The 27,061-nt window shown below is 41.9% G+C and overlaps 1 protein-coding gene across 4 annotated transcripts; it reads left to right on the top strand.

Moving 5' to 3' along the window:
- The first annotated feature begins 380 nt into the window (after nt 1-380).
- Nucleotides 381-26,916, top strand: epas1b (endothelial PAS domain protein 1b). Of its 4 annotated transcripts, none has more exons than XM_058064568.2 (16): nt 381-605; nt 13,921-14,114; nt 16,795-16,931; nt 17,016-17,103; nt 20,294-20,412; nt 20,658-20,851; nt 21,371-21,477; nt 23,240-23,387; nt 23,458-23,660; nt 23,765-23,982; nt 24,107-24,217; nt 24,375-24,919; nt 24,997-25,093; nt 25,294-25,348; nt 25,427-25,522; nt 26,690-26,916. In XM_058064568.2, the coding sequence occupies exons 1-16, from the start codon at nt 580-582 to the stop codon at nt 26,839-26,841; spliced, it is 2,490 nt and encodes an 829-aa protein (XP_057920551.2). In that variant the 5' UTR covers nt 381-579; the 3' UTR covers nt 26,842-26,916. The 4 variants fall into 4 exon arrangements, with proteins under 4 accessions (XP_057920551.2, XP_057920549.2, XP_057920550.2 ...); XM_058064566.2 differs by having other exon boundaries at nt 24,348-24,919; XM_058064567.2 differs by having other exon boundaries at nt 13,921-14,120.
- The last annotated feature ends 145 nt before the right edge of the window (nt 26,917-27,061 follow it).

Below are 27,061 nucleotides of genomic sequence, written 5' to 3'. Positions count from 1 at the left end.
ATAAAGCTAAAGAGCCATACAATCAAGTTATGGCAAAGAGTAGTTAAAGCTAGGCTGTTTAAAGTGTGGCTAATAGCACAACGCATTTGGGTTAGGGGTTCTTCTGTCACTTGAACTAAACAAATCATCTACATTAAAGATACGTCTATGTAAACAGACATGTAATATATTATTTAGCTTTTAGTGTGACGTCATTATCCAATCAACTTGAAAATAGTCAATCAAGCGTCAACAATCCTCCCACCCACGTGAAGGACAGGTAAAGAGGAGGGCTTCGAGCCGGAGGGGGCGGGGTCACTGATTGAGCGCGCTTCCCCCTCCCCTTGTGACTTCCAGCCAATCAGCAGCCACCGGCGGGACTCTGCTGTCCGGGTTCCCTCACGTCTTTACAGCTTTTGGACGTTTAGTACCGCAGGACAAAGTTCCGAAGAAGAGCAGCAGCGGAGGTGTCACTGTTCGGGAGAGGCTGTACAATCCTCGGCAGTGTTCTGAGACTGTACGTACCTCCTCCGGTCCATTTGGACTCCTCACGGCGAACACTAACTTTGATTTGGACTGTTAGACTCCACTGAGGACGACATGACGGCCAACAAGGACAAAAAGAGGTAGGAACTACTTTCACTTGACAGCACATACTCTTTACTTAATTGTTCGACATACTAAATACTTGTTGAATACTTTCTTTTCATTTCATATTATTTGACTTGAAGGAACGTTTTTAAAATTGATCCAAAGTGCTGCTAAACTGTCAAACGGGAGTCAATCACCGTTAATGTGCTCACTCTTCGGCTATTGATTATGTATCATTAAAGGTAGTTGTGGTTCGAACAACATTCGAATAAATATTGTATAATAAATATTGTAATATCGATTAGATTAATTGGGATTTAAGAAGAACCCTAACTAAATGCTACTGTGACATTCTGCTAGCTTAGACATTTAATTTCCGTGGACATTTCGTTCCACTTTATGTTTGGTTTAAGTTGTGGAAGAATATTACACTTAACAATCTAGTCCCTTTGCGTGTGGTGTATCCTTCCGCCGGCAAAGCACCTTACACGCTTACTGACTCTAAATAACACGCCATGGGGCCAAAGACAGTTGGCATTGGCAGCAAATCAAGTGAGAAAGATTTTTATGGGAAAAATGCTTTGTTTTTTTCCTCTGTCCCTGATGTCACTTCCTGTCACCCCCCCCCAGCTCCCCTTGCACTGGAATATATTTATAGCAATATATTTAGAGCATGAATCTTATTCGTGTCTTATTTTCTTTTGTTATGTCTGCTGTATTGTGTAATATGAGTGTAAATGTCACTATAGGGGTGTTATTTCATGCTTGGAGGGCTCTAATCATGTTAAAACATGTATATAGAAGGTGGTTAACAAGTTTTCTACGTCTTATATGTCTTATTGTGTCTACTATAATGAGCGTTAGGAATGTAAAGGTGACTATAGGGTTGTTACTTCATGTCTAGAGGGCTCTAATAATGTTAAAGCATATTTAGAAGGTAGTAAATGTTTTTTCTCTGTCTTATATGTCTTATTGTGTCTACTATATTGAGTGTAAAGATGACTAGAGGGATGTTATTTCATGTCTAGGGGGCTCTAATAATGTTAGAGTGTAATTAGAAGGTAGTAAATGGGTTTTCTATGTCTTCTATGTCTTATTGTGTCTACTATGTTGAGTGTTAGGAGTGTAAAGGTGACTATAGGGATGTTACTCCGTGTCTAGAGGGCTCTAATTATGTTAAAGTGTAATTAGAAGGCAGTAAATGGGTTTTCTATGGCTTTATATGTCTACTATATTGAGTGTTAGGAGTGCAAAGGTGACTATAGGGCTGCTATTTCACATCTGGAGGGCTCTAATAATGTTAAAGTGTAATTAGAAGGTAGTAAATGGGTTTTCTGTGGCTTTATATGTCTACGATATTGAGTGTTAGGAGTGTAAAGGTGACTATAGGGCTGCTATTTCATGTCTCGAGGGCTCTAATAATGTTTAAAAAGTGTATTTAGAAGGTGATAAACAGTTTTTCTATGTCTTATTATGTCTACTGTATTGAGTGTTAGGAGTGTAAAGGTGACTATAGGGCTGCTATGTCATGTCTAGAGGGCTCTAATAATGTTAAAGTGTAATTAGAAGGTAGTAAATGAGTTTTCTATGTCTTATTATGTCTACTATATTGATTGTTAGGAGTGTAAAGGTGACTATAGGGCTGTTATATCATGTGTAGAGGGCTCTAATAATGTTTAAAAAGTGTATTTAGAAGGTGGCAAACAGTTTTTCTATGTATTATATGTCTTATTATGTCTACTATTTGGGTGGTAGGAGTGTAAAGGTGACTATAGGGCTGTTATATCATGTGTAGAGGGCTCTAATAATGTTTAAAAAGTGTATTTAGAAGGTGGTAAACAGTTTTTCTATGTCTTATATGTCTTATTATGTCTACTATTTTGGGTGGTAGGAGTGTAAAGGTGACTGTAGGGCTGTTATGTCATGTCTAAAGAGCTCTAATGATGTTTAAAAAGTGTATTTAGAAGGTGGTAAACGGGTTTTCTATGCAATAATGTGCCATGAAGGAGGGATATATAAGATATACAGTAGATTGATACATTGTATAAGGATATGTGGTATAGTATAGTGGTAGAGTATGGTAAATATGGTGTATATGATTGAGTGCAGTAATACATGAATGTAGTGGTCATCGTCAAATGAAATGATGTTTGAGGTGAATTGTTTGACCTTGTGAGAGAGAAGATGGTGGTCCAGCAGGAAGCGCGTAGAACTGACGTGTGCTCGCTGTGATTCTCATCCAGTGACGCCGGCTCACACGGTCCTGGACTGCTCGAGGGCGTCCAAGCCGCTCGCTCTCTTCTTTCTGGCCGTGGTTCTGATCTCCGCATGAGCTCATGTTGAACGTGTTTGCCGAGTCTGCTTTGTGTTTTCAATGTTCAAAGACGCGCAATTATGGTGTCACTTCGGGCTTCGGCGCCAAGAGAGCGGTCCAAACCCTGCACAGAGCAGGTATTAAGAAGACCAGCACACTGAGGCCTCTGTCACCCACCCTAAAAGCCAAGTTGACAAACTGGGATAACGCCACGGCACAGACTTCTGCCATTTTAGGGAAACCCAGTCTGTGGTTGCAAAGGAAACTGTGTGTGTGTTGGACGGTCACGGCTGCCATCTTGAAGTACTCGTGGTTGTGATAAGTTGCTTGATTGATGATGACTTGGCAGGAAGATGGCGATCTGGTCAAGGATCAATAAAGAAACCTCGCCTGATTGAGCCAACACACATGATTCATTTGTTCCAGAAGGTCAGACCAAAACCAAAACGTACAAAAACCAAGGTAGTTTTCCCAAGGAATCATGGAAGTCCAATTTTTTTCCCAATTCCCACTTCCATGTGATAATGGTATCACAATGATGTGATACCAGCAAGGAGCCGAGTGGGAAGTCCGATACGTCCAGGACCCACACGTGATCCCGACTGGACCTCATTCAGAGGTCAGAGTCCAGGTTGGTGGCAGAGAGACTGATAGATGTTGTGATGATATCTAGCATGCGTGCTCATAGAGAAGCACACGTCACATGATCACGTCATGGATGCAGCATCAGCGTGTTTGTCTTCTTAACTGATGGACTGATAGTCCAATAGTCCAATAGTCCAATAGTCCAATAGTCCAATAGTCCAATAGTCCAATAGTCCAATAGTCCAATAGTCCAATAGTCCAATAGTCCAATAGTCCAATGCAAACTTTACACTGCAGGGCTTAGGACACTATGCTTAGGACACTATGCTTAGGATGCATTGCTTAGGACACTATGCTTAGGACACTACGCTGAGGACACTGCGCTTAGGACACTGCGCTTAGGACACTGCGCTTAGGACACTACGCTTAAGACACCATGCTTAAGAAGCAATGCTTAAGACACTACGCTTAGGACACTACGCTTAGGACACTACGCTTAGGACACTACGCTTAGGACACTACGCTTAAGACACCATGCTTAAGAAGCAATGCTTAAGACACTACGCTTAGGACACTACGCTTAGGACACTACGCTTAGGACACTATGCTTAGGATGCAGTGCTTAGGACACTACACTTAGGACACTATGCTTAGGACACGATGCTTAGGATGCAGTGCTTAGGACACTACGCTTAAGAAGCAATGCTTAGGACACTACACTTAGGACACTACGCTTAGGACACTATGCTTAGGATGCAGTGCTTAGGACACTATGCTTAGGACACTATGCTTAGGATGCAGTCCTGAGGACACTACGCTTAGGACACTATGCTTAAGAAGCGATGCTTAGGACACTATGCTTGGGACACTATGCTTGGGACACTACGCTTAGGATGCAGTGCTGAGGACACTACGCTTAGGACACTACGCTTAGGACACTACGCTTAGGACACTATGCTTAAGAAGCGATGCTTAGGACACTATCAGGGCTCGACAATAACGATGTACCGATGGCCCGGGGCAAGTTAAAACAAAATTGGGGCAAGTAAATCTAATCAGTGATATTCCCGTGGGGCAAGTGTACTTTAGCATGCCATACTGCCAAGAGTTTTTTTAAAGCGGTTCTTGCTGGGTGTTGGTAAAACACGGACTGCGTAATTCCGGTGGTAATTTGCAAAGCAATCCTTGCAATGGACCAATCAGAATCGTTTATTTAGACCGCGGTCCGTAATCCACAGTCCGCGTTTTAACATCCATCATGGCGTCGCTGCCAACATGGTCTAATTCTGAAGGAAACAGCAAAAAGTGATGAACCAGTGCCTCCTAAACAAGTATTTTATTAGCGGCAGCAAATCAAATGATGGCACAGGTGAGTGAATCACATTGCTGTGACAATTTGAAGTGGTCACAATGAAACACCGCCCATTAGATCCAATACCAAGTGCTGATTTTGCACAAGCTACAAAATCTAGCGCTTCCATTTCTCTGTGGATTTTTCTCACCTTTGCTTCACAAATTATTGTTTGACCATTGAGCTTTTTTTCTGGATTAAAAACAATTTACTAGTACACAAATGTGTCTATTCAATAATGTTTCATTGTGGTGCACAACTTATAAATATCACTGCGTACTACGACTACGATGTGTAAGGTATTATTTATTTTATTATTTTATTTATTTGAGATTGTCATGTGATGCCACAAAAAAATTACATGATATCATTATGGCAGTCTTTTCATTTTACATGGGGCAAGTTCGGGCAAGTAGTTCTCACCTTAAGGATTCCCTGTGGGCAAGTCATTTTGGTTTTTAATGTAGAGCCCTGACTATGCTTAAGAAGTGATGCTTAGGACACTATGCTTAGGACACTATGCTTAGGACACTATGCTTAGGACACTATGCTTAGGACACTATGCTTAGGACACTACGCTTAGGATGCAGTGCTTAGGACACTATGCTTAGGATGCAGTGCTTAGGACACTACGCTTAGGACACTACGCTTAGGACACTACGCTTAGGACACTACGCTTAGGATGCAGTGCTTAGGACACTATGCTTAGGATGCAGTGCTTAGGACACTACGCTTAGGATGCAGTGCTGAGGACACTATGCTTAGGAAGCGATGCTTAGGACACTATGATTAGGAAGCGATGCTTAGGACACTCTGGTTAGGAAGCGATGGTTAGGACACTCTGGTTAGGAAGCGATGCTTAGGACACCATGGTTAGGAAGCGATGCTTAGGACACCATGGTTAGGAAGCGATGGTTAGGACACTCTGGTTAGGAAGCGATGCTTAGGACACTATGGTTAGGAAGCGATGCTTAGGACACTCTGGTTAGGAAGCGATGCTTAGGACACCATGGTTAGGAAGCGATGCTTAGGACACTATGGTTAGGAAGCGATGCTTAGGACACTATGGTTAGGAAGCGATGCTTAGGACACTATGATTAGGAAGCGATGCTTAGGACGCTATGGTTAGGAAGCGATGCTTAGGACGCTATGGTTAGGAAGCGATGCTTACGACACCATGGTTAGGAAGCGATGCTTAGGACACTATGGTTAGGAAGCGATGGTTAGGACACTCTGGTTAGGAAGCGATGCTTAGGACACCATGGTTAGGAAGCGATGCTTAGGACACTATGGTTAGGAAGCGATGGTTAGGACACTCTGGTTAGGAAGCGATGCTTAGGACACTATGGTTAGGAAGCGATGCTTAGGACACTATGGTTAGGAAGCGATGCTTAGGACACTATGATTAGGAAGCGATGCTTAGGACACTATGGTTAGGAAGCGATGCTTAGGACACTATGATTAGGAAGCGATGGTTAGGACACTCTGGTTAGGAAGCGATGCTTAGGACACCATGGTTAGGAAGCAATGCTTAGGACACTATGATTAGGAAGCGATGCTTAGGACACTATGGTTAGGAAGCGATGCTTAGGACACTATGGTTAGGAAGCGATGCTTAGGACACTATGATTAGGAAAACATTCCAAAGCACCACTCTGCTTTGTACCAGAACTTTGTCTTCTCTGAGCTGCCATGACTACAAGTACTACTACTACAGTAGTACATAGTATCGTAGTGATGTGGCTAAGCACAAAGGCGCTACTTTTACTTCGGTGGTGAAGCGTTGGGATCAAATCATATAAAAAGTTGGCCGGGTTGCGTGAAAAAGCTGGACACAAGAATGCTAGACTTGACTTATTCATGACTACATTTTAGCTTTGGCCTCTACTGAGCCTCATTTGCTTTTCATTTGCGGTTCTGGCAGATTCTTTGCCTTTGCCGCCCATCTGAGTCCCCATTTGGCCCCCTGTGTGTCCCGGTCCCCTCCGTCAGAACTCTGTCTCCTTGCCATTTCCTGTTTCCTGACCGCCATCGACTCCCACTTTTCCGCTACCAGAATGGAAGCTGGGCCAGGATCGCCTTGGCTGAGGTCCAGGCGCTTCTGGTCTTCTGGGAGGATCTTGGAGCTTTCCTGCAATGGCGGCGGGATTGTTGGCATTTCTTGCTAATGATGGCGTTCACGACATCGGAACATCGCCTTCTTGTGCACTCCTGCACATGTGTGCTGCCTGAAGTCACGTGACCTTAAAGAGGGTTCTCGAAGACGTCATGTTTTGGCTAGCTGACTTAGCTTGTTGCCTCAGTTGACGTCAAACTCTTCCTGTCAGAATGATTCAACAACAGGAAATACTTTTCCAGCTAACGCTGCGTTACGCTAAAAGACGCACCAGATTCTTCTTTTCTTCAGCTCGGTTTCAAACATGCGGCGTGAGACGCTCCGACGCAGACAAAGTGGAAAAGGAGCGGCATTCCTATCCCGTTAAGTCGCTCTAATCCTTGGCACAGATTACGTCGTCATGCCAGATTGCTGCGGCCTTTTGGGGTGTCTACGATTGGCATGTACATAAAGTACACGTCACGTGTGGATAAAGTACACAAAGTTCACTTGACGTGTAGATGAAGTAGACTTGACACATACAGGAAGTACATGTGATATGTACAGAAAGTACATGTGACACGTACATAAAGTACGCGTCATGTGTAGATAAAGTACATGTGACACATACACAAAGTACACCTAATGTGTAAATGAAGTAGACGTGACACATACAGGAAGTACACTAGACATGTACAGAAAGTACATGTGACACGTACATAAAGTACGCGTCATGTGTAGATAAAGTACATGTGACACAAAGTACATGTGATGTACAGAAAGTACACATCATGTGTGTACACGTGACACATACACAAAGTACAACTGACGTGTAAATGAAGTAGACGTGACACATACAGGAAGTACACTAGACATATACAGAAAGTACATGTGACACGTACATAAAGTACGCATCATGTGTAGATAAAGTACATGTGACACAAAGTACATGTGATGTACAGAAAGTACACATCATGTGTGGATAAAGTACACGTGACACATACACAAAGTTCACCTGACGTGTAGATGAAGTAGACTTGACATGTACATGAAGTACATGTGCTAGGTACACAAAGTAGACATGACACACGTGACATGTACATAAGGTACATGTGACGTACAGAAGGTACTAATGACACATACATAAAGTACATGTGTGGATAAAGTACACAGGACACATACACAAAGTACACCTGACGTGTAAATGAAGTAGACGTGACACATACAGGAAGTACACTAGACATGTACATAAGGTACATGTGACATACAGAAAGTACTCATGACACGTACATAAAGTACACGTCATGTGTAGATAAAGTAAACATGACATGGAGTACACGTGCCATGTATATAAGGTACATGTGACGTACATAAAGTACACGTCATGTGTGGATAAAGTACACGTGACCCATACACAAAGTACACCTGACGTGTAGTTGAAGTAGACTTCACACGTACATAAAGTACACATGACACATAAAAAAATACACGTGACATGTACATAAGGTACACGTGACATACAGAAAGTACTCATGACACGTACATAAAGTACACGTCATGTGTAGATAAAGTACATGTGACACAATGTACACAATGTACATGTACATAAGGTACATGTGATGTACAGAAAGTACACATCATGTGTGGATAAAGTACACTTGACACACACACAAAGTACACCTGACGTGTAGATGAAGTAGACGTGACATGTACAGAAAATACATGTAACATGAAGTACATACATAAAGTACACATGACACGTACATAAAGTACACATCATGTGTAGATAAAGTAGACATGCCATGAAGTACACGTGACATGTATATAAGGTACATGTGACGTACATAAAGTACACGTCATGTGTGGATAAAGTACACCGGACGTGTACATGAAGTAGACGTGACACGTACAGAAAGTACATGACATACAGAAAGTACTCATGACACGTACATAAAGTACACGTCATGTGTAGATAAAGTAGGCGTGATACAAAGTACATGTGACATGTACATAAGGTACATGTGATGTACATAAAGTAAACGTGATGTGTAGATAAAGTACAGGTGGCACGAAGTACTCGTGACATGTACATAAGGTACATGTGACGTACATAAAGTAAACGTCATGTGTAGATAAAGTACATGTGACACGAAGTACTCGTGACATGTACATAAGGTACATGTCACGTACAGAAAGTACTCATGACATGTACATAAAGTACACATTATGTGTGGATAAAGTACACGTGACACATACATGAAGTTCACCAGACATGTAGATGAAGTAGACATGACACATACAGAAAGTACATGTGACACATACATAAAGTACTCGTGACACGTACATAAGGTACATGTGATGTACGTAAAGTACACGTGACACATACTACATAAAGTACATCCATCTTGCTGGTCCAATGTGACGTTGATGAAGTAGCGGAGTCGTATCAACGGTTCTTTGAAGTGAACAAAGTGATTCCCAGGACTGCTTGTCATCTGGTCTGCTCTGGTGGGTCTGGTGGCTTCTCACCATTGATGTCATCATCGTGTGACTTCCTGTTTGGTTGGTAGTCCGACTCCTTGTCTCCTCGGTGTGAGTGACACGCTGACGCATGTGGAGAAAGACCATGATATTGATATTTTTGAAAACATGTTTTATACATCCTGGTTATACATTATATTACAACAATATTTTTATAAGCAATGTCATGAATCAATAAATAGTGGATATAAATATCATATGTGCAAATATCATATAACTTCAATCATGTACTTTTAATGAATGAGTTTCATACTTTTAGAAGAAATAACATTTTATATTATAATATCTTTCAAATGAAAAATAAATAATATTTAAAAAATAATTATTTATACTATATATTTTTACTTTACTTTTTTACTACATATTTTTAAATAAACTATATACTTTTCTCAATTATATTTTGAATAAATTACATTTCTTTTTAATAAAATGTTTGCAAAGAGATATTGACTACATGTTGTATTTAATAAGTGCTATTTACATGAGGTATTCTATGTAGTAATACTACATGTTGTATTTAATAAGTGCTATTTACATGAAGTATTCTATGTAGTAATACTACATGTTGTATTTAATAAGTGCTATTTACATGAGGTATTCTATGTAGTAATACTACATGTTGTATTTAATAAGTGCTATTTACATGAAGTATTCTATGTAGTAATACTACATGTTGTATTTAATAAGTGCTATTTACATGAAGTATTCTATGTAGTAATACTACATGTTGTATTTAACAAGTGATATTTACAAGTATTATATGTAGTAATACTACATGTTGTATTTAATTAGTGATATTTACATGAAGTATTCTCTGTAGTGATACTACATGTTGTATTTAACAAGTGATATTTACATGAAGTGTTCTATGTACTAATACTACATGTTGTATTTAATAACTGATATTTACAAGTATTCTATGTAGTAATACTACATGTTGTATTTAATTAGTGATATTTACATGAAGTATTCTCTGTAGTGATACTACATGTTGTATTTAACAAGTGATATTTACATGAAGTGTTCTATGTACTAATACTACATGTTGTATTTAATAACTGATATTTACAAGTATTCTATGTAGTAATACTACATGTTGTATTTAATTAGTGATATTTACATGAAGTATTCTCTGTAGTGATACTACATGTTGTATTCAATAAGTGCTATTAGTAATACTACATGTTGTATTTAACAAGTGCTATTTACATGAAGTATTCTATGTAGTGATACTACATGTTGTATTTAATAAGCGATATTTACATGACGTATTCTATGTAGTGATACTACATGTTGTATTTAATAAGCGATATTTACATGAAGTATTCTATGTAGTAATACTACCTGTTGTATTTGGCTGTGGAAGGAAGAAAGTCAAATTTAATAAGTGCTATTTACATGACGTATTCTATGTAGTAATACTACATGCTGTATTTAGTAAGTGCTATTTACATGAAGTATTCTCTGTGGTAATACTACATGTTGTATTTAATAAGTGCTATTTACATGAAGTGTTCTATGTCGTAATACTACATGTTGTATTTAATAAGTGCTATTTACATGAAGTATTCTATGTAGTAATACTACATGTTGTATTTGTGTAGTTGTGGAAGGAAGAAAGCGTACGAAAGCCTTGGAGTCTTGGAGCACGTTGATCACGGTGTTTGGTATTCTGACTCGTGGTCTGGTCTGCGAAGGCCACCTGTGTCGGCCATGGCCTTGGTCTCTGTGCCCCTCTGAATCGGCCGGTTTGTTTATGTGTGTGTGTGTGTGTGTGTGTGTGTGTGTGTGTGTGTGTCTTTCATGGCCTATCACAATGATCAGCAATCTCCTGCATCGTTCTTCCCCTGATTGAGCTGAAGCTGGGGGCCCCTGAGCGGGATAGCGGTTTGTTTGGCTGGGTGTGCGTGTGCGTACATGTGTGTGTGTGTGTGTGTGTGTGCTTGGCTGTGTTTCCAGAACTCCGTGTTCCCGGGGATCACAGATTAGCCAGTGTTGTATTGTTGTTCTGTGTTTGTGTGTCGGCCAGGCGCCACAACTACAGGAAGACTTACTGTAAGCAAGGAAAGGTGTGTGTGTGGGGGGGGGGGGGGGTAGTATGACATTTATAATGCAATGCAGCAAACCAAGTGGTGTTAAGATGGAAAAAAATGTGTGCCAATCATGTGCAGATGCGGTGGGGTGTCTCACACACACACATGCACGCTCACATGCACGCTCACATGCACGCTCACACAGACACCTGCTGTGTTTGCAGGGATCTGTTTCCTATAATCGCCTCTCAGCTTGTTATCACAACATGGTCCTGTGTGTGTTTGTGTGTGTGTGTGTGTGTGTGTGTGTGTTCATAATCAGCAAACATGCAGGAAGAAGAGAAGACTGGTAGGTCAAAGGTCATTGAGGGCAAGGAAGGTGAGTTTCCCACATGTGTGGTGGTAACTAGCTAGCTAGCTTTGTCGCTATTCTTGTTGAGAAAGACGACCTAAACGGTTCTCATTCATGATATAGTCTGGTGTGGCGTTACCCAGCATGCCTTGCGGGCGAAGGGGAAGGTAGGGGTTAATTTTTTGTGTTCGGCCAGGCGTCGTTTTGGCAATCGTGACACTCACGTGGTCACGAGGCCGAGAGGTGAGGGTGTTTTTTTTCGGGGGGGGGGGGGCAAGTACATCAGGAGCATCATTAGTGGAGCCCATATTGCTGCCATCCTGCCCCAAAATTAAAATTAAAATTAAAATTAAAATTAAAATTAAAATTAAAATTAAAATTAAAATTAAAATTAAAATTAAAATTATTTTTTTTAAATTAAAATTAATTTTTTAAAATTAAAATTAATTTTTTAAAATTAAAATTAATTTTTTAAAATTAAAATTATTTTTTTAAAATTAAATTAATTTTTTAAAATTAAAATTAAATTAATTATTAATTTTAAAATAAAAATAAAAATAATAAAATTGTTTTAAAAAATTATTGACTATTGATACTACTTTTGATATTCATCAATCAGATTTGTAATCAATTCAATGGTTACTAATAATTCATGTAAATAATAGTATTGTAACATAAGCAGCATATTTTAACTGTGTCTTTCATATTTGAACTACATCTGCGTCGGAGGCCTATTTGAGGTATCTGCGTATCTGAGTAGGAGGCTCCAACAAAGGCAAAACGACACAAATATTTCCGACTTGCCAACAGGAAGTACGTCAGATGCACTACATTTTAAGGCTGCGTCTTCTGAACATGAAATATTTTTAGCACAAGGCCTTCAAAAGTGCGTCGGCCGCCTATTGACATTCACCTCGCATGCACGCCACGTACGGGTGGCTGCGACATCACAAGACTGGTCACCGCCATTGTTTGGCATCCTGCAACTGTCTGCACCAACAATGGACACACACCATCAAAGAGTAGCGTACAAACACACACACATGTGTTAGCGTGTTAGCATCATTGTAGGTTAATGAGTTGAAAGTACAGGCACATGTACTCATGTGGCATTTAAGATAAGATATTCGTTATCTGTCAGCTAAGTCTTTTCCTCTGTGGCCTCGGGGCCACATAATGCATTCTCCTCTGATTTTGGATCAACATTTGCAAAAAAAAAAAAGAGTGTTGTAATGATTAGATTCAGATCCAGAATCCTACCCTTCTCTCTTCAATTACCATTGCTCACTTGCAACACTGGGCTGCATGGCGGTCTAGTGGTTAGCGTGCAGACCTCACAGCTAGGAGACCTGGGTTCAATTCCACCCATCTCTGTGTTGAGTTTGCATGTTCTCCCTGTGCATGCGTGGGTTTTCTCTCACATTTTAAAAACATGCTAGGTTAATTAGCGACTCCAAATTGTCCATAGGTATGAATGTGAGTGTGAATGGTTGTTTGTCTATATGTGGCCTGTGATTGGCTGGCCACCAGTCCAGGGTGTACCCCGCCTCTCGCCTGAAGACAGCTGGGATAGGCTCCAGCACCCCCGCGACCCTCATGAGGAAAAGCGGTAGAAAATTGATGAATGAATGAATGAGTGGACGTGCGGTCTTCTAACTGTTGTGCTTTATCCATACACCACAAACCAGGGGTCTCAAACACGCGGCCCGTGTGCCAAATGTGGCCCGCAGGACACTAGTTTGAGGCCCCCGCCTTGATATGAAAGTTTAATGTTAGTGCGGCCGGCGCAAGTTTGACATGGATGCCGTATGGTATCATGTACCCAGAAAAAAATATTACGTTTGATTAATGTTCATGTTAAAGGTTAAATAACTGTTAATAGTTATCCTCCCTATCCGTGTGGAAGTGGTAAGTTTTTGGCGATTTAAGTTTAAAGGAAACAACTTGAAGGCTACCGTTTAGGTCACTAGCTCTCTAGTTTGCGAGTTAGCATGAGTATCAATAATGCTCATGAGAACAGTAACATGAATGAGTATTATTACCATGTGACCAAAGGTTCTCACGGTTTTGTTTCTGCAGGAGCAGCTCGGAGCGTCGCAAGGAGAAGTCACGTGACGCGGCTCGCTGTCGACGCAGTAAAGAAACGGAAGTTTTCTACGAGCTGTCTCGCCAACTTCCTCTACCTCACAGCGTCAGCGCTCACCTGGACAAGGCGTCCATCATGAGGCTGGCCATCAGCTTCCTGCGGACGCGCACGCTCTTCACCGCCGCAGGTACAGGTAGGTGTTGATCTTTAGAAGGACAATATGGAGATACCGTTCATGGCATGTTCATATCTGATACATGTGACTAAGAACTGGTTTAGTGACCTCTTTGTGGCTTGTTAGAAGTTAGAGGAACTTTTTTTGGGACACTGGAGGACACACAGAAGGACAAGCCGTAGGACAGAAGTGCCAGTGAGGTTGGCTGAGGACAGTCTGAGATGTTTAGATGTTTAGATGTTTAGATGAGAGTTCAGATGAAAAGACAGATGGCAGAAAAAGATTGGAGAGGAAGTAAACAACTCTGTCCATCGTTGGGACGGCTGCTAGCATTACTGCAGCTAGACATAACAGCCCCGAACCGTGGCGCCGACACGCTGCCGTGCACGCACACACACACACACATGCACGCACACACACATGCACACACACACAGTTTGACAAGTTGTTACAATGGTGGAAGTACACTTTGTGTCAAAAATCATTTTTCAGAGTTGTTACTTTTTCACATGAATGACCTTTAATTCATTCATTCATGATGAAATTCTAAATTAATTCATTCATTTTCTACCGCTTATCCTCACGAGGGTCGCAAGGGTGCTGGAGCCTATCCCAGCAGTCTTCAGGCAGCTGACATAAACATGTTTTTATGTTTATTTGTGTTGGCTCAAAATAAGATTGTTTATTTATGATGAAATTCTAAATTAATTCATTCATTTTCCACCGCTTATCCTCACGAGGGTCGCAGAAGGTGCTGGAGCCTATCCCAGCAGTCTTCGAGCAGCTGACATAAACATGTTTTTAAGTTTATTTGTGTCGGCTCAAAATAAGATGTGTTATTTATGATGAAATTCGAAATCTACCGCTTTTTCCTCACGAGGGTCGCGGGGGTGCTGGAGCCTATCCCAGCTGTCTTCGGGCAGCTGACATGAACATGTTTTTATATTTATTTGTGTCCGCTCAAAATAAGATGTGTTTATTTATCATGAAATTCTAAATTCATTCATTCATTTTCTACCGCTTATCCTCACAAGGGTCGCGGGGGGTGCTGGAGCCTATCCCAGCTGTCTTCGGGCAGCTGACATAAACATGTTTCTATGTTTATTTTGTGTCAGCTCAAAATCAGATGTGCTTATTTATGATGAAATTCTAAATTCATTCATTTTCTACCGCTTATCCTCACGAGGGTCGCAGAAGGTGCTGGAGCCTATCCCAGCAGTCTTCGAGCAGCTGACATAAACATGTTTTTATGTTTATTTGTGTCTGCTCAAAATAAGATGTGTTTATTTATGATGAAATTCTAAATTCATTCATTCATTTTCTACCGCCTATCCTCACGAGGGTCGCAAGGGTGCTGGAGCCTATCCCAGCAGTCTTCGAGCAGCTGACATAAACATGTTTTTATGTTTATTTTGTGTCGGCTCAAAATAAGATGTGTTATTTATGATGAAATTCGAAATCTACCGCTTTTTCCTCACGAGGGTCGCGGGGGTGCTGGAGCCTATGCCAGCAGTCTTCGAGCAGCTGACATAAACATGTTTTTATGTTTATTTGTGTCTGCTCAAAATAAGATGTGTTTATTTATGATGAAATTCTAAATTCATTTATTCATTTTCTACCGCTTATCCTCACGAGGGTCGCGGGGGTGCTGGAGCCTATCCCAGCTGTCTTCGGGCAGCTGACATAAACATGTTTCTATGTTTATTTTGTGTCAGCTCAAAATCAGATGTGTTTATTTATGATGAAATTCTAAATTCATCCATTTTCCACCGCTTATACTCACGAGGGTCGCAAGGGTGCTGGAGCCTATCCCAGCTGTCTTCGGGCAAGTTGTCTTCATACCTATGGGCAATTTGGAGTCGCTAATTAACCTAGCATGTTTTTGGAATGTGGGATAAAACCCACGCATGCACGGGGAGAACATGCAAACTCCACACAGAGATGGCCAAGGGTGGAATTGAACCCGGGTCTCCTAGCTGCGAGGTCTGCACGCTAACCACTAGATCGCCGTGCAGCCCAGTGTTGCAAGTGAACAATGGTAATTGAAGAGAGAAAGGTAGGATTCTGGATCTGAATCTAATCATTTTTTTTTTGCAAATGTTGATCCAAAATCAGAGGAGAATGCATTAGGAAATCTGAGAAAAGGTGGTGGAGGACAAAACAGACATTTTTATTGCATATTTTGTCATTGGCTGGTGGATTGACTGTGTCGTGTTTTTTCCACTGAAGTGTCCGCCTTCAGAATGAAGTTTACTGAGTTCTGATCCCCTGCAAAAAGAACTTCATGTAAACGCCGCAGTGTTCCGTCAAAGTGCAAAGGATCATGTGATCAAGCAGTACGATTACGCAACACAAGAACAACACACAGAGGAAAAAGTGCAACTGGCTCCGAAATGGCTGCTAATCACGGCTAAATATGTGGGCCAAAGGTGCCGCCCGCCAGGCAGCCTTTTGGACCCGACTACAGAGTCCCCAAGTCCCGTGGGGCCTGTGAGAAAGCTCTGGACACACACACACACACACACATGCACACCAACATGGAGGACATGTGTGCTGGTTTGTTTTGTTGTGAGAAGAAAAAGGTCACAGAAGTGTATCATGTACACACAAACATACCAGCTGCACCCTTTATAATCACCCTTGTGTGTGTGTGTGTGTGTGTGCGTGTGTGCGTGTGTGCGTGCGCCCTCAGGCTGCGAAGGCAATGAGGACGAGCAGATGAGCAGCTTGTACCTGAAATCTCTGGAGGGCTTCATCACCGTGGTAACGTCTGACGGCGACATGATCTTCCTGTCGGAAAACATCAACAAATTCATGGGGCTCACACAGGTGCGCACACACACACACACACACACACACACGTGCGTGTGCATGGCCACATTAGCGTGCTATCGCGGTTGTTTCCGTGTGCAGGTGGAGCTGACGGGTCACAGCATCTTTGACTTCACGCACCCGTGTGACCACGAGGAGATCAGAGAGAACCTCAGCCTCAAATCCAACAGTCAGTGTTTTTCTTTGGACCTCTAATTTGGGTCAATGCGTATGAATGGAAGTTATATCATTTCAATATATAAACACAAAGAAATATTCCAATATAGGAAGAAAAAATTGGATATTTTTCACCATTTTTTCCATATATGGAGAAATCACAATTATGAACACATTTTTTGCGACATAATTCAAGACTCAAACGTTTTCTGTTATGCTGTCAAACTTAATACAAATTGACCGTTTACACTTGTGTGACGTTTGCCCCCCCCACCTCACTCAAACCTCTGGTCAAATAGTCTGGTCAAAGGTCAACCAGCCCCCCCCCCAACATGTTCTGAATTCAACCATTTTCGTCATTTTCGTGCCGTGTTTGTGCAGTTCAAATGAATGTTTTTTTTTGTCTTTTTCAGTTAATACCGCGTTATTACAGAGTTATTACAGTTTATTACATAGATCAGAGATGATGTCATCCCCCTGATTATGTAATCAGTGGAAAATTAAATCTTTGATCCCTCCAAAAGTATGACACAAATAAAAGATATTTAAATGCACAAAACAGCACAAACAAAGGAAGGAAAAAAATGACACTTTAAAACCGCAAAAAAAAAGAACGAAAGCTGCACAAAAGTTTATTTTAACTGCACAAAATAGCACAAACGCAACACATATCAATGACACAAGTGATTCAATTCTTAGCATGGGGGGGGGTGACCTTTTGTTGACCTATGTAATAAAATGGAACAACTCTGTAAAAACTCAAAATCAAAAAAGTTGAAAAAAAAAAGTTCATTTAAATGCACAAAATAGCACAAACGTAGCACAAATCAATTACACACGTGATTCAATTCTTAGCATTGTGGGGGGGGGGGGACTCACCTTTTGTTGACCTATGTAACAAAATGGAACAACTCTGTAAAAACTCAAAATCAAAAAAGTTGAAAAAAAAAAGTTCATTTAAATGCACAAAATAGCACAAACGTAGCACAAATCAATTACACACGTGATTCAATTCTTAGCATTGTGGGGGGGGGGACTCACCTTTTGTTGACCTATGTAATAAAATGGAACAACTCTGTAAAAACTCAAAATCCAAAAAGTTTAAAAAAAAGTTCATATAAATGCACAAAATAGCACAAACGTAACACAAATCAATGACACAAGTGATTCAATTCTTAGCATTGGGGGGAGGGGGCTGGCCGACCTTTTGTTGACCTATGTAATAAAATGGAACAACTCTGTAATAACTCAACATCAAAAAGGTTGAAAAAATGTTCATTTAAATGCACAAAATAGCACAAACGTAGCACAAAACAATGACATAACTGGTTCAATTCTTAGCATTTTTTGGGGGGGGGGGTTGCTGGCCTGCTGATTTTAAGTAATATCTGAAGTTATATCCCGGTTCTTGTTCCTTATTTGTTTTTTTGATTTTTTTTTATTTTATTTTATTTTTCATTTCCAGGGGGCTACGCCCCCCCTGTCCTTTTGCCAGATCCTGCAAAAAAAATGTGGTAACTCACAAAATAATTAAAAAACATTTTTTTTTTAATTAAAAAAATTACAATCATTATCATGAATGAAGAAGAATGAATACAAAAATAATATGTGAGGTAAAATAAATGTGTCAGTGTACTTGCTGTGTTGCAGCTGGCGTTCAGTCAATGTGCTGGTGGGTCAAACGTAAGGCCTCACATGTTACATAACATCCTTTATCTCATGACAGCATCATGGCAGCATGACAGAAGCCTAGCGAGACGTGTGTGTGTGTGTGTGTGTGTGTGTGTGTGTGTGTGTCATGGCACACATACCTTTTGATAAGACTTATCAGTTGCACAAGCAGAGCAATCTGGTTTGCTTTATTGTTGTTGTCTCACACGCGCGCACAAACACTGAGTGTCCTAATTACGTTTTTGCCAAAGAGACGCACTTAAGCGTAAACCCTGACCCTCGTCATGTATGTGCCCGCGTGCATGCATGCGTGCGTGCGTGTGTGCACGTGCATGTGCGTGTCACATCGTGAACCTAAAACCCTAAAAGAAAAGTGAAAGACTGCATGTTGTACGGATGGAAATAAAGGAGCGGCACAGATGGTGTCATGTGATTGCTGTCAGCCAATAGGAAGACAGTCAAGCAATATTTGTTTTGATATTATATATATTAAATATTATATATAATAATTATAATATATATTATATATAATATATAATAATATAATTTATTATTATTATTATAATATATAATAATATAAATGTTAAATATACACACAAAACTAAATTATTATTATTTATTCAAAATTATTTGAATTATTTGTGCAATTTACTGTACCAATAGGAAGACATCCTCTGACACCAGTCAAGCAATATTTTTTTAAATATTATATATATTAAATATTATATAATAATTATAATATATATTATACATAATAATATAATATAATTTATTATTATTATAATATATAATAAATAAATATAAATATTAAATACACAAAACTAAATTATTATTATTTATTCAAAATTATTTAAATTATTTGTGCAATTTACTGTTTCCAATAGGAAGACATTCTCTGACACCAGTCAAGCAATATTTTTTTTAATATTATATAGATTAAATATTATATATATAATAATTCTAATATATATTATATATAATATGTAATAATGTAAGATAAATTATCATTATAATAATATATAATAAATAAATATAAATATTAAATATACACGCAAAACTAAATTACTATTATTTACTCAAAATTATTGAAATTATTTGTTCAATTTACTGTTTCCAATAGGAAGACATCCTCTGACACCAGTCAAGCAATATTTTTTTAATATTATATATATTAAATATTATATATATATATATATAACTATAATATATAATAATATAATATAATGTATTATTATTATAATATATAATAAATATATATAAATATTAAATATACACGCAAAACTAAATTATTATTTATTCAAATTTATTTAAATTATTTGTGCAATTTACTGTTTACGCTGTACATTGTTGTTCATATTTGATGTCATCTATTTATTATTATTATTATTTATTATTTATATATTTATTATTATAGGCAACGACATTTTGTTGGCAATTTCACTGCTGTGTTATTGCGCAATAAGAATAAAGGAAGTCTATCTATATAGCTAAATATCTAAAATTCATTTTCAAATCGTGAACATTTTTTTCAGGCAGCGGCTTCAAAAAAAAGAACAAAGAGCAAAGCACCGAGCGGGATTTCTTCATGCGGATGAAATGCACCGTGACCAATAGGGGGCGCACCGTTAACCTCAAGTCTGCCAGCTGGAAGGTGAGAAAGACACAACACGTATGTAGCACGTGACATCCACTAGAGGGTGCTGAAGTGTTTGCATGTGTCGCCATCTCAGAGGCATGAAGGGTTGCTCGTTTCAGGGGCGTTTAAAATGTCACGGGGGCTCTAGCGTGTTTTTAGGTGTCTTTATTATTATTATTATTATACTTTATTATTATCTTTATTTAGGTGTCTTTTATTAAAGTCCGAGATTGTGTACAAACTAAATCTTGTTTATGCAGGTGCTGCACTGCACGGGCCACCTGAAGATGTACAACAGCGCCCCCTCGCAGCTGCTATGCGAACCACCGCTCACCTGCACGGTGCTGATGTGCGAGCCCATCCCCCACCCTTCCAACATCGAGGCGCCCCTCGACAGCCGGACTTTCCTGAGCAGACACAGCATGGACATGAAGTTCACTTACTGCGACGACAGGTGAGCCTTCGTTCCTCCTCTTCTTCTTCTTGGTTGCACATTTCCAAAGAGGCCACAACGCTGCAGTGACACACATAAACACACACACATTAGTTGGAGTTACACAAGCTTGTGCACGCACACTGATAATCTTTTCAAGCTGCTCGTGTAGGACAAAGGTTTCTTTTTTGGGGGGGGGGGTGTATTGTGTGTTGTGGGTGGATGTGTGTGTTGCGTGTGCACATCTGTGCGTGACTGGTCGACAAACAAGGGCCCATTTTCTTTTCTGCCTTTTTTGGTTTAATGGCTGTTCCGGTGAAGTGAATGAGGTCAGTGAAGGTGCTCGGGCTCGTTAGGGGACACACTGGCACAGTGGACCAACGGGAGGCGGAAAAATCCTCCTTGTTTGGAATTTTGTAGCAGGAGAACGTCCACCGAAGGGCGTCAGATCTCAGTCTCGGTTAGGCTTTTCACATTCTAGGCAACCTCCAAAGTTCCTGACAATGTTCTTGTCTTGTTTTGTTCTTGTGTGTGTTGCAGAGTGACTGAGTTGATGGGTTACACCCCTGATGATCTGCTGGGCCGCTCCGTCTACGACTTCTATCATGCCCTGGACTCTGACAGCGTCACCAAGAGCCACCACAACCGTAAGGGCTCACACACACACACACACACACACACACACACACATTATTGTGTGTACCTCTTCTTCCTCATCATGGACTCCTCAGCACTGCTTGTCACCCCACGTACATAAAAGTACATAGCTAAGGACTGAAGGTCTAAGGAGACACTACAGGCAAAAACCATTAAATTGTACAGTCCGTATTTAAATGGACTTTGTCTTGACCTGTTTGTGTAGGTTACTATGGAAACGATACAATACATACACATTATCATCATTTTTTTCTAGGTATAGAAATCTATTTTTTTTTTAACTAGTCTTTTTATGGGCTGCACGGCGGTCGAGTGGTTAGCGTGCAGACATCACAGCTAGGAGACCACGGTTCAATTCCACCCTCGGCCATCTCTGTGTGGAGTCTGCATGTTCTCCCCGTGCATGCGTGGGTTTTCTCCGGGTACTCCGGTTTCCTCCCACATTCCAAAAACATGCTAGGTTAATTAGCGACTCCAAATTGTCCATAGGTATGAATGTGAGTGTGAATGGTTGTTTGTCTATATGTGCCCTGTGATTGGCTGGCCACCAGTACAGGGTGTACCCCGCCTCTCGCCCGCCCGAAGACCGCTGGGATAGGCTCCAGCACCCCCTGCAACCCTTGTGAGGATAAGCAGAAGAAAATTAATGAATGAATTTTCTCTTTAGTTGTCTACTATATTGGCTAGTAAGAGTGTAAACGTGACTATAGGGGTGTTATTTCATGCATAGAAGGCTCTAATCATGTTAAAACTTGTAGGTGATTGAAGGTGGTAAAGAGGTTTCCGATGTTGTGGCAACATATTCCATATGTAAATTCCAAAAGGAATCCATGGAATGTGTGTGGATGTGGGGACGATACAGGTGTTTCAAACGCCACTTCCACACTAGTAGGGAGGTGAACGTAAGCTCATCTTATGATGTGGGACATACCATGGCGATGAATGAGGACCGTATGTACTAGTATATAGTATATAGTATATAATAAGTATGCGTGGGTTTTCTCCCTGTACTCCGGTTTCCTCCCACGTTCCAAAAAAACATGCTAGGTTAATTAGCCACTCCAAATTGTCCATAAGTATGAATGTGAGTGTGAATGGTTGTTTGTCTATATGTGCCCAGTGATTGGCTGGCGACCAGTCCAGGGTGTACCCCCCTCTCGCCTGACGACAGCTGGGATAGGCTCCAGCACCCCCCACGACCCTCGTGAGGAAAAAGCGGTAGAAAATGAATGAATGAATAAAAGTTGAAAAAGTACGCTTGTTGTGATTCACTACTCTTGCAGTGCGGGATGGGGTACCGCGACTGCGTGTGTTGCAGGGTCTTCCGGCAACACAAAGCTGCCCGGTGGATGCCTGTCTGTAAATCATGCGGCGGAAAAAATACATCGGCGAACCCACGCGCGTATCGGCCGATACCGATTCAAGTAAAGAACGCAAATATCGGCCGGCTGATGTATCAGTCGAGCCTTAGTTACTATGGAAACGATACAATACACACACAGTATCATCATGCAGGTCTTCTCAGGGCGGATAGGCTCCAGCTGAGAGGGGGGCCAGGTTAATGGGTCATGGTCTCAGTTTTTTTTTCCTGCTTTTTTTTCTTTTTTACTAGTCTTTTTATTTTTTGGACCCACGCAAACCCTCAAAGTACTCAAACCCCCAACGTTCTATTAGATTAGCAGCATTTCTAGCCACCCATCCACTGTACCGATGTCAAGTATTAAAGCATCTTAAAGCATGTTTGCCTTGCAGTGTGCACCAAAGGCCAGGCAGTGTGTGGTCAGTATCGCATGCTGGCAAAGAGCGGAGGTTACGTGTGGGTAGAAACCCAGGGCACCGTCATCTACAACAACCGGAACTCTCAGCCTCAGTGCATCGTCTGCGTAAATTACGTCCTCAGGTAAGAGACGCTAAGACACCAAGAAGCCCCCCCCGACCAAGCCATGAAAGACATCTCATTCGTCCCGCAGTGACATCGAGGAGAAGTCCACCATCTTCTCCCTGGAGCAAACCGAGTCTCTGTTCAAGCCTCGTCTCGCCGGCAACTTCTTCACCGACGCAGTATCAGGAGTGTGCGGGGAGGCCGGAGACTTCACCAAACTCAAAGAGGAACCGGAGGACCTCGCCCAGCTGGCGCCCACGCCCGGAGACACCATCATTAGCCTGGACTTCGGTCTGACTTCAACATCCTTTACTGTATTTTGAGTGAAAAGTTGTAAACGGGTTTTACCAGGCGGGGATTAAGACTGGAGCCTAAATCCTGATTCCTTCTGGCAGGTGGTCCTCATTTCAAGGATTCCGCAAAGCAGTTAGCATACAGGTCTCAGTCCACTGCTGCCAGGCACCTGCCAGGACCACCGTGCTGGACCAGTGAGGCCCACAACGTTGTCTCGCCACCGGCCGCAGGGGACACGGTTAACATGGCGGGCACCTTCACCGCCCAGCAGAACCCGTCGCCGTGCAGCGCAACTCCGAGCCTGAGCAGCTGCTCCACGGTGAGGATGGGACCGACATGGGGTTTTCGTGGCCTGTTTTGCTGGTCTGGATACCGGATTGATGTCATCTGTGCTCGTTACCCAAATCCTGATTTTCTTCTTTGGTTCTTTGGTCTCACCAAAGCCCAGCAGCCCGGGTGACTACTACAGCCCGGCTGACAGCGACATGAAGGTGGAGCTCACAGAAAGGCTCTTTGCTCTGGACACAGAGGCCAACAGTCCCGTTAGCACCGAGGTATGTGCGTGTCTCTTCTTCTACTTAGACCTTAGACCTAGACCTACATTATCTGTTCAGTCTTTGTTGATCCTTCAAGAAGTTCTTCGGACCAAATAGATTTTTGCTACACCGACACTCCTTGGTGGAGGTATCAGAGCATCTTGTGTTCTTTCAGAGGGACCTGAGTGACTTTGACCTGGAGACTTTGGCTCCTTACATCCCGATGGACGGTGAAGACTTCCAGCTCAATCCCATCATTCCAGACTCTGAACCTCTGGAAGTGGGCATGTCCATGGGGGGCTCCATGGGTGGCGGCGCCAGTGGCCTCCCTCATTCCCAGCAGACCCCCAAGCAGAGCTTCAGCAACATCGCCAGTCTCTTCCAGCCGCTTTCCTCGCCCCCTCAGCAGCAAAGCCGCTACGGGTCCCAACCCACCGCCACCTCCTCCTGGGCTTCAGGGAAGGAGAGCGGCTCCAGCCAGGCGACGCTGGACCCAAGGGTGTGGTCTTACATTATGGGGCAGATGCAGAACCCGCCGTACCGGGCACCTGCCAGCACCCCTCTGTCTTCAATGGGGGGCATTCAGAACCTGCAATGGCCCCCTGATCCTCTGTTAACGTATCACCAACACACCAACAAAGGTTACCGCTTGGACCGTTTATCTGGAGACCTTCAAGCGTCCTGCCAGCAGAACCTTCAGCACATCCTGCACAAGGAGAGGTGATGGAACGCAAGAACTTTGCAACAATTCCTAAGAATCCAGGAGCGATCGCCGTTCTTAATGTGTGTGTACGCAGGTCCGACGTCATGGAGGACTTTGGACGAGCTTACAAAGACATGAGTCCTCCTCCGCGAATGGACAACGCCATGAAACGCTCCTTCACTCAGATGGCGGTGAGTTCCTCTTGATGCTCGCCATCAAGCACAACGACACAAAGTACGACTGCACTGTGATCGATCGGATGCTTCCGACATTCTGGGAACACTTTGGGGAAAGATGTAGTCCTCACGGTTCACTTCCTGGAGTTGTCCCGATACCTCACCTAGTGCAGTGGTTCGTGGTCATGGTTCTGACGTGTATGTGTGTTCTTCAGGGTGAATGTAAGACGTCAGAAAGCATATGGAAGAAGATGAGGAGCAGCATGCCTGGTATGAGCTCACCTCTTATGGGGCAGGAGGAAGTCCACCATCAGTTCTCAGCTGGATTTTGTCTTTTGGTCTTTTTAGGTTCTGGTCCAGGCGGAATGAGAGGGGACAACAGGACTCCGTGTTTGGGAACTCTGCAACAACACAGGAAGTCTCAGTATCCAGGAAGTATGTCAGGTGAAGATGAAGTCTTTTTGTGTGTGGACCTCCTGGGGTGTATCAGTTTTTGTCAATAGTCTGTTCCACCTTCCCGACAAAAACCAGAGCATACAAAAACCTGACACCCAAAAGACATTATAGAGAGAATAATTATAGTTTTACATGCAGATTCTCTTGCTGGAATCTGTCTATAGTGTCCCGGCTACCCATTGAGTCACCAATGCGTAGATGCAGATTTACGTGAACTTATAGTTTTACGTGCAGATTCTCTTGCTGGAATCTGTCTATAGTGTCCCGGCTATCCATTGAGTCACCAATACGTAGATGCAGATTTACGTGAACTTATAGTTTTACGTGCAGATTCCCAGGCTGGAATCTGTCTATAGTGTCCTGGCTATCCATTGAGTCACCACTACGTGGATGCAGACTTACACGAACGGGTAGTTTTACGTGCAGATTCCATGACTGGAATCTGTCTATAGTGTCCCGTCTATCCATTGAGTCACCAATACATAGATGCAGATTTACGTGAACTCAGTTTTACGTGCGGATTCACTGGCTGGAATCTGTCTATAGTGTCCCGGCTATCCATTGAGTCACCAATATGTGGATGCAGATTTACGGGAAATTATAGTTTTAAGTGCAGATTCCCTGGCTGGAATCTGTCTGTAGTGTCCCGGCTATCCATTGAGTCACCAATACATAGATGCAGATTTACGTGAACATATAGTTTTACGTGCAGATTCTCTTGCTGGAATCTGTCTATAGTGTCCCAGCTATCCATTGAGTCACCAATACATAGATGCAGATTTACGTGAACTTATAGTTTTCCGTGCAGATTCCATGGCTGGAATCTGTCTATAGTGTTCCGACTATCCATTGAGTCACCACTACGTGGATGCAGATTTACGTGAACTTATAGTTTTACGTGCAGATTCTCTTGCTGGAATCTGTTTATAGTGTCCCGGCTATCCATTGAGTCACCAATACGTAGATGCAGATTTACGTGAACTCATAGTTTTACGTGCGGATTCACTGGCTGGAATCTGTCTATAGTGTCCCGGCTATCCATTGAGTCACCACTACGTGGATGCAGATTTACGTGAACTTATAGTTTTACGTGCAGATTATCTTGCTGGAACCTGGACCTGACTAATCCAACAAACATCTGCTTCTTCTTTCCAGGTCTTGCCAGTCGCTTACTGGGTCCGTCATTCGAGTCCTCCGGTCTGCCTGAGTTGACCCGCTACGACTGCGAGGTTAACGTGCCGCTGCAGGGCAACCTGCACCTCCTCCAGGGCTGTGACCTGCTGCGAGCCCTGGACCAGGCCACCTAGAAGATCCGCATCCGAATGCCACGATGGACCCAGATTTTGTATTGCAGCCACACAGATCTTCAACACCACAGTCCAAGACTCCATGTCGGACTCAAATAGCACTCACTAGCCTTCTTTAGCTGCGATGACGTTGTCCACCTCCACAAGGTGCTGCTTCCTCTTTGTCCCTCGGCTGTGTCATGTGACACACCACACACTTCTATGTGGAGTCTGTTTGCAC

Source organism: Doryrhamphus excisus, linkage group LG10 (assembly GCF_037039965.1).
Source record: "Doryrhamphus excisus strain RoL-2023G ecotype Guam linkage group LG10, RoL_Dexc_Guam_v1.1, whole genome shotgun sequence".
In the NCBI taxonomy this organism is placed as follows: Eukaryota; Metazoa; Chordata; class Actinopteri; order Syngnathiformes; family Syngnathidae; genus Doryrhamphus; species Doryrhamphus excisus.
This window is presented reverse-complemented; position numbering and strand designations above follow the sequence as displayed.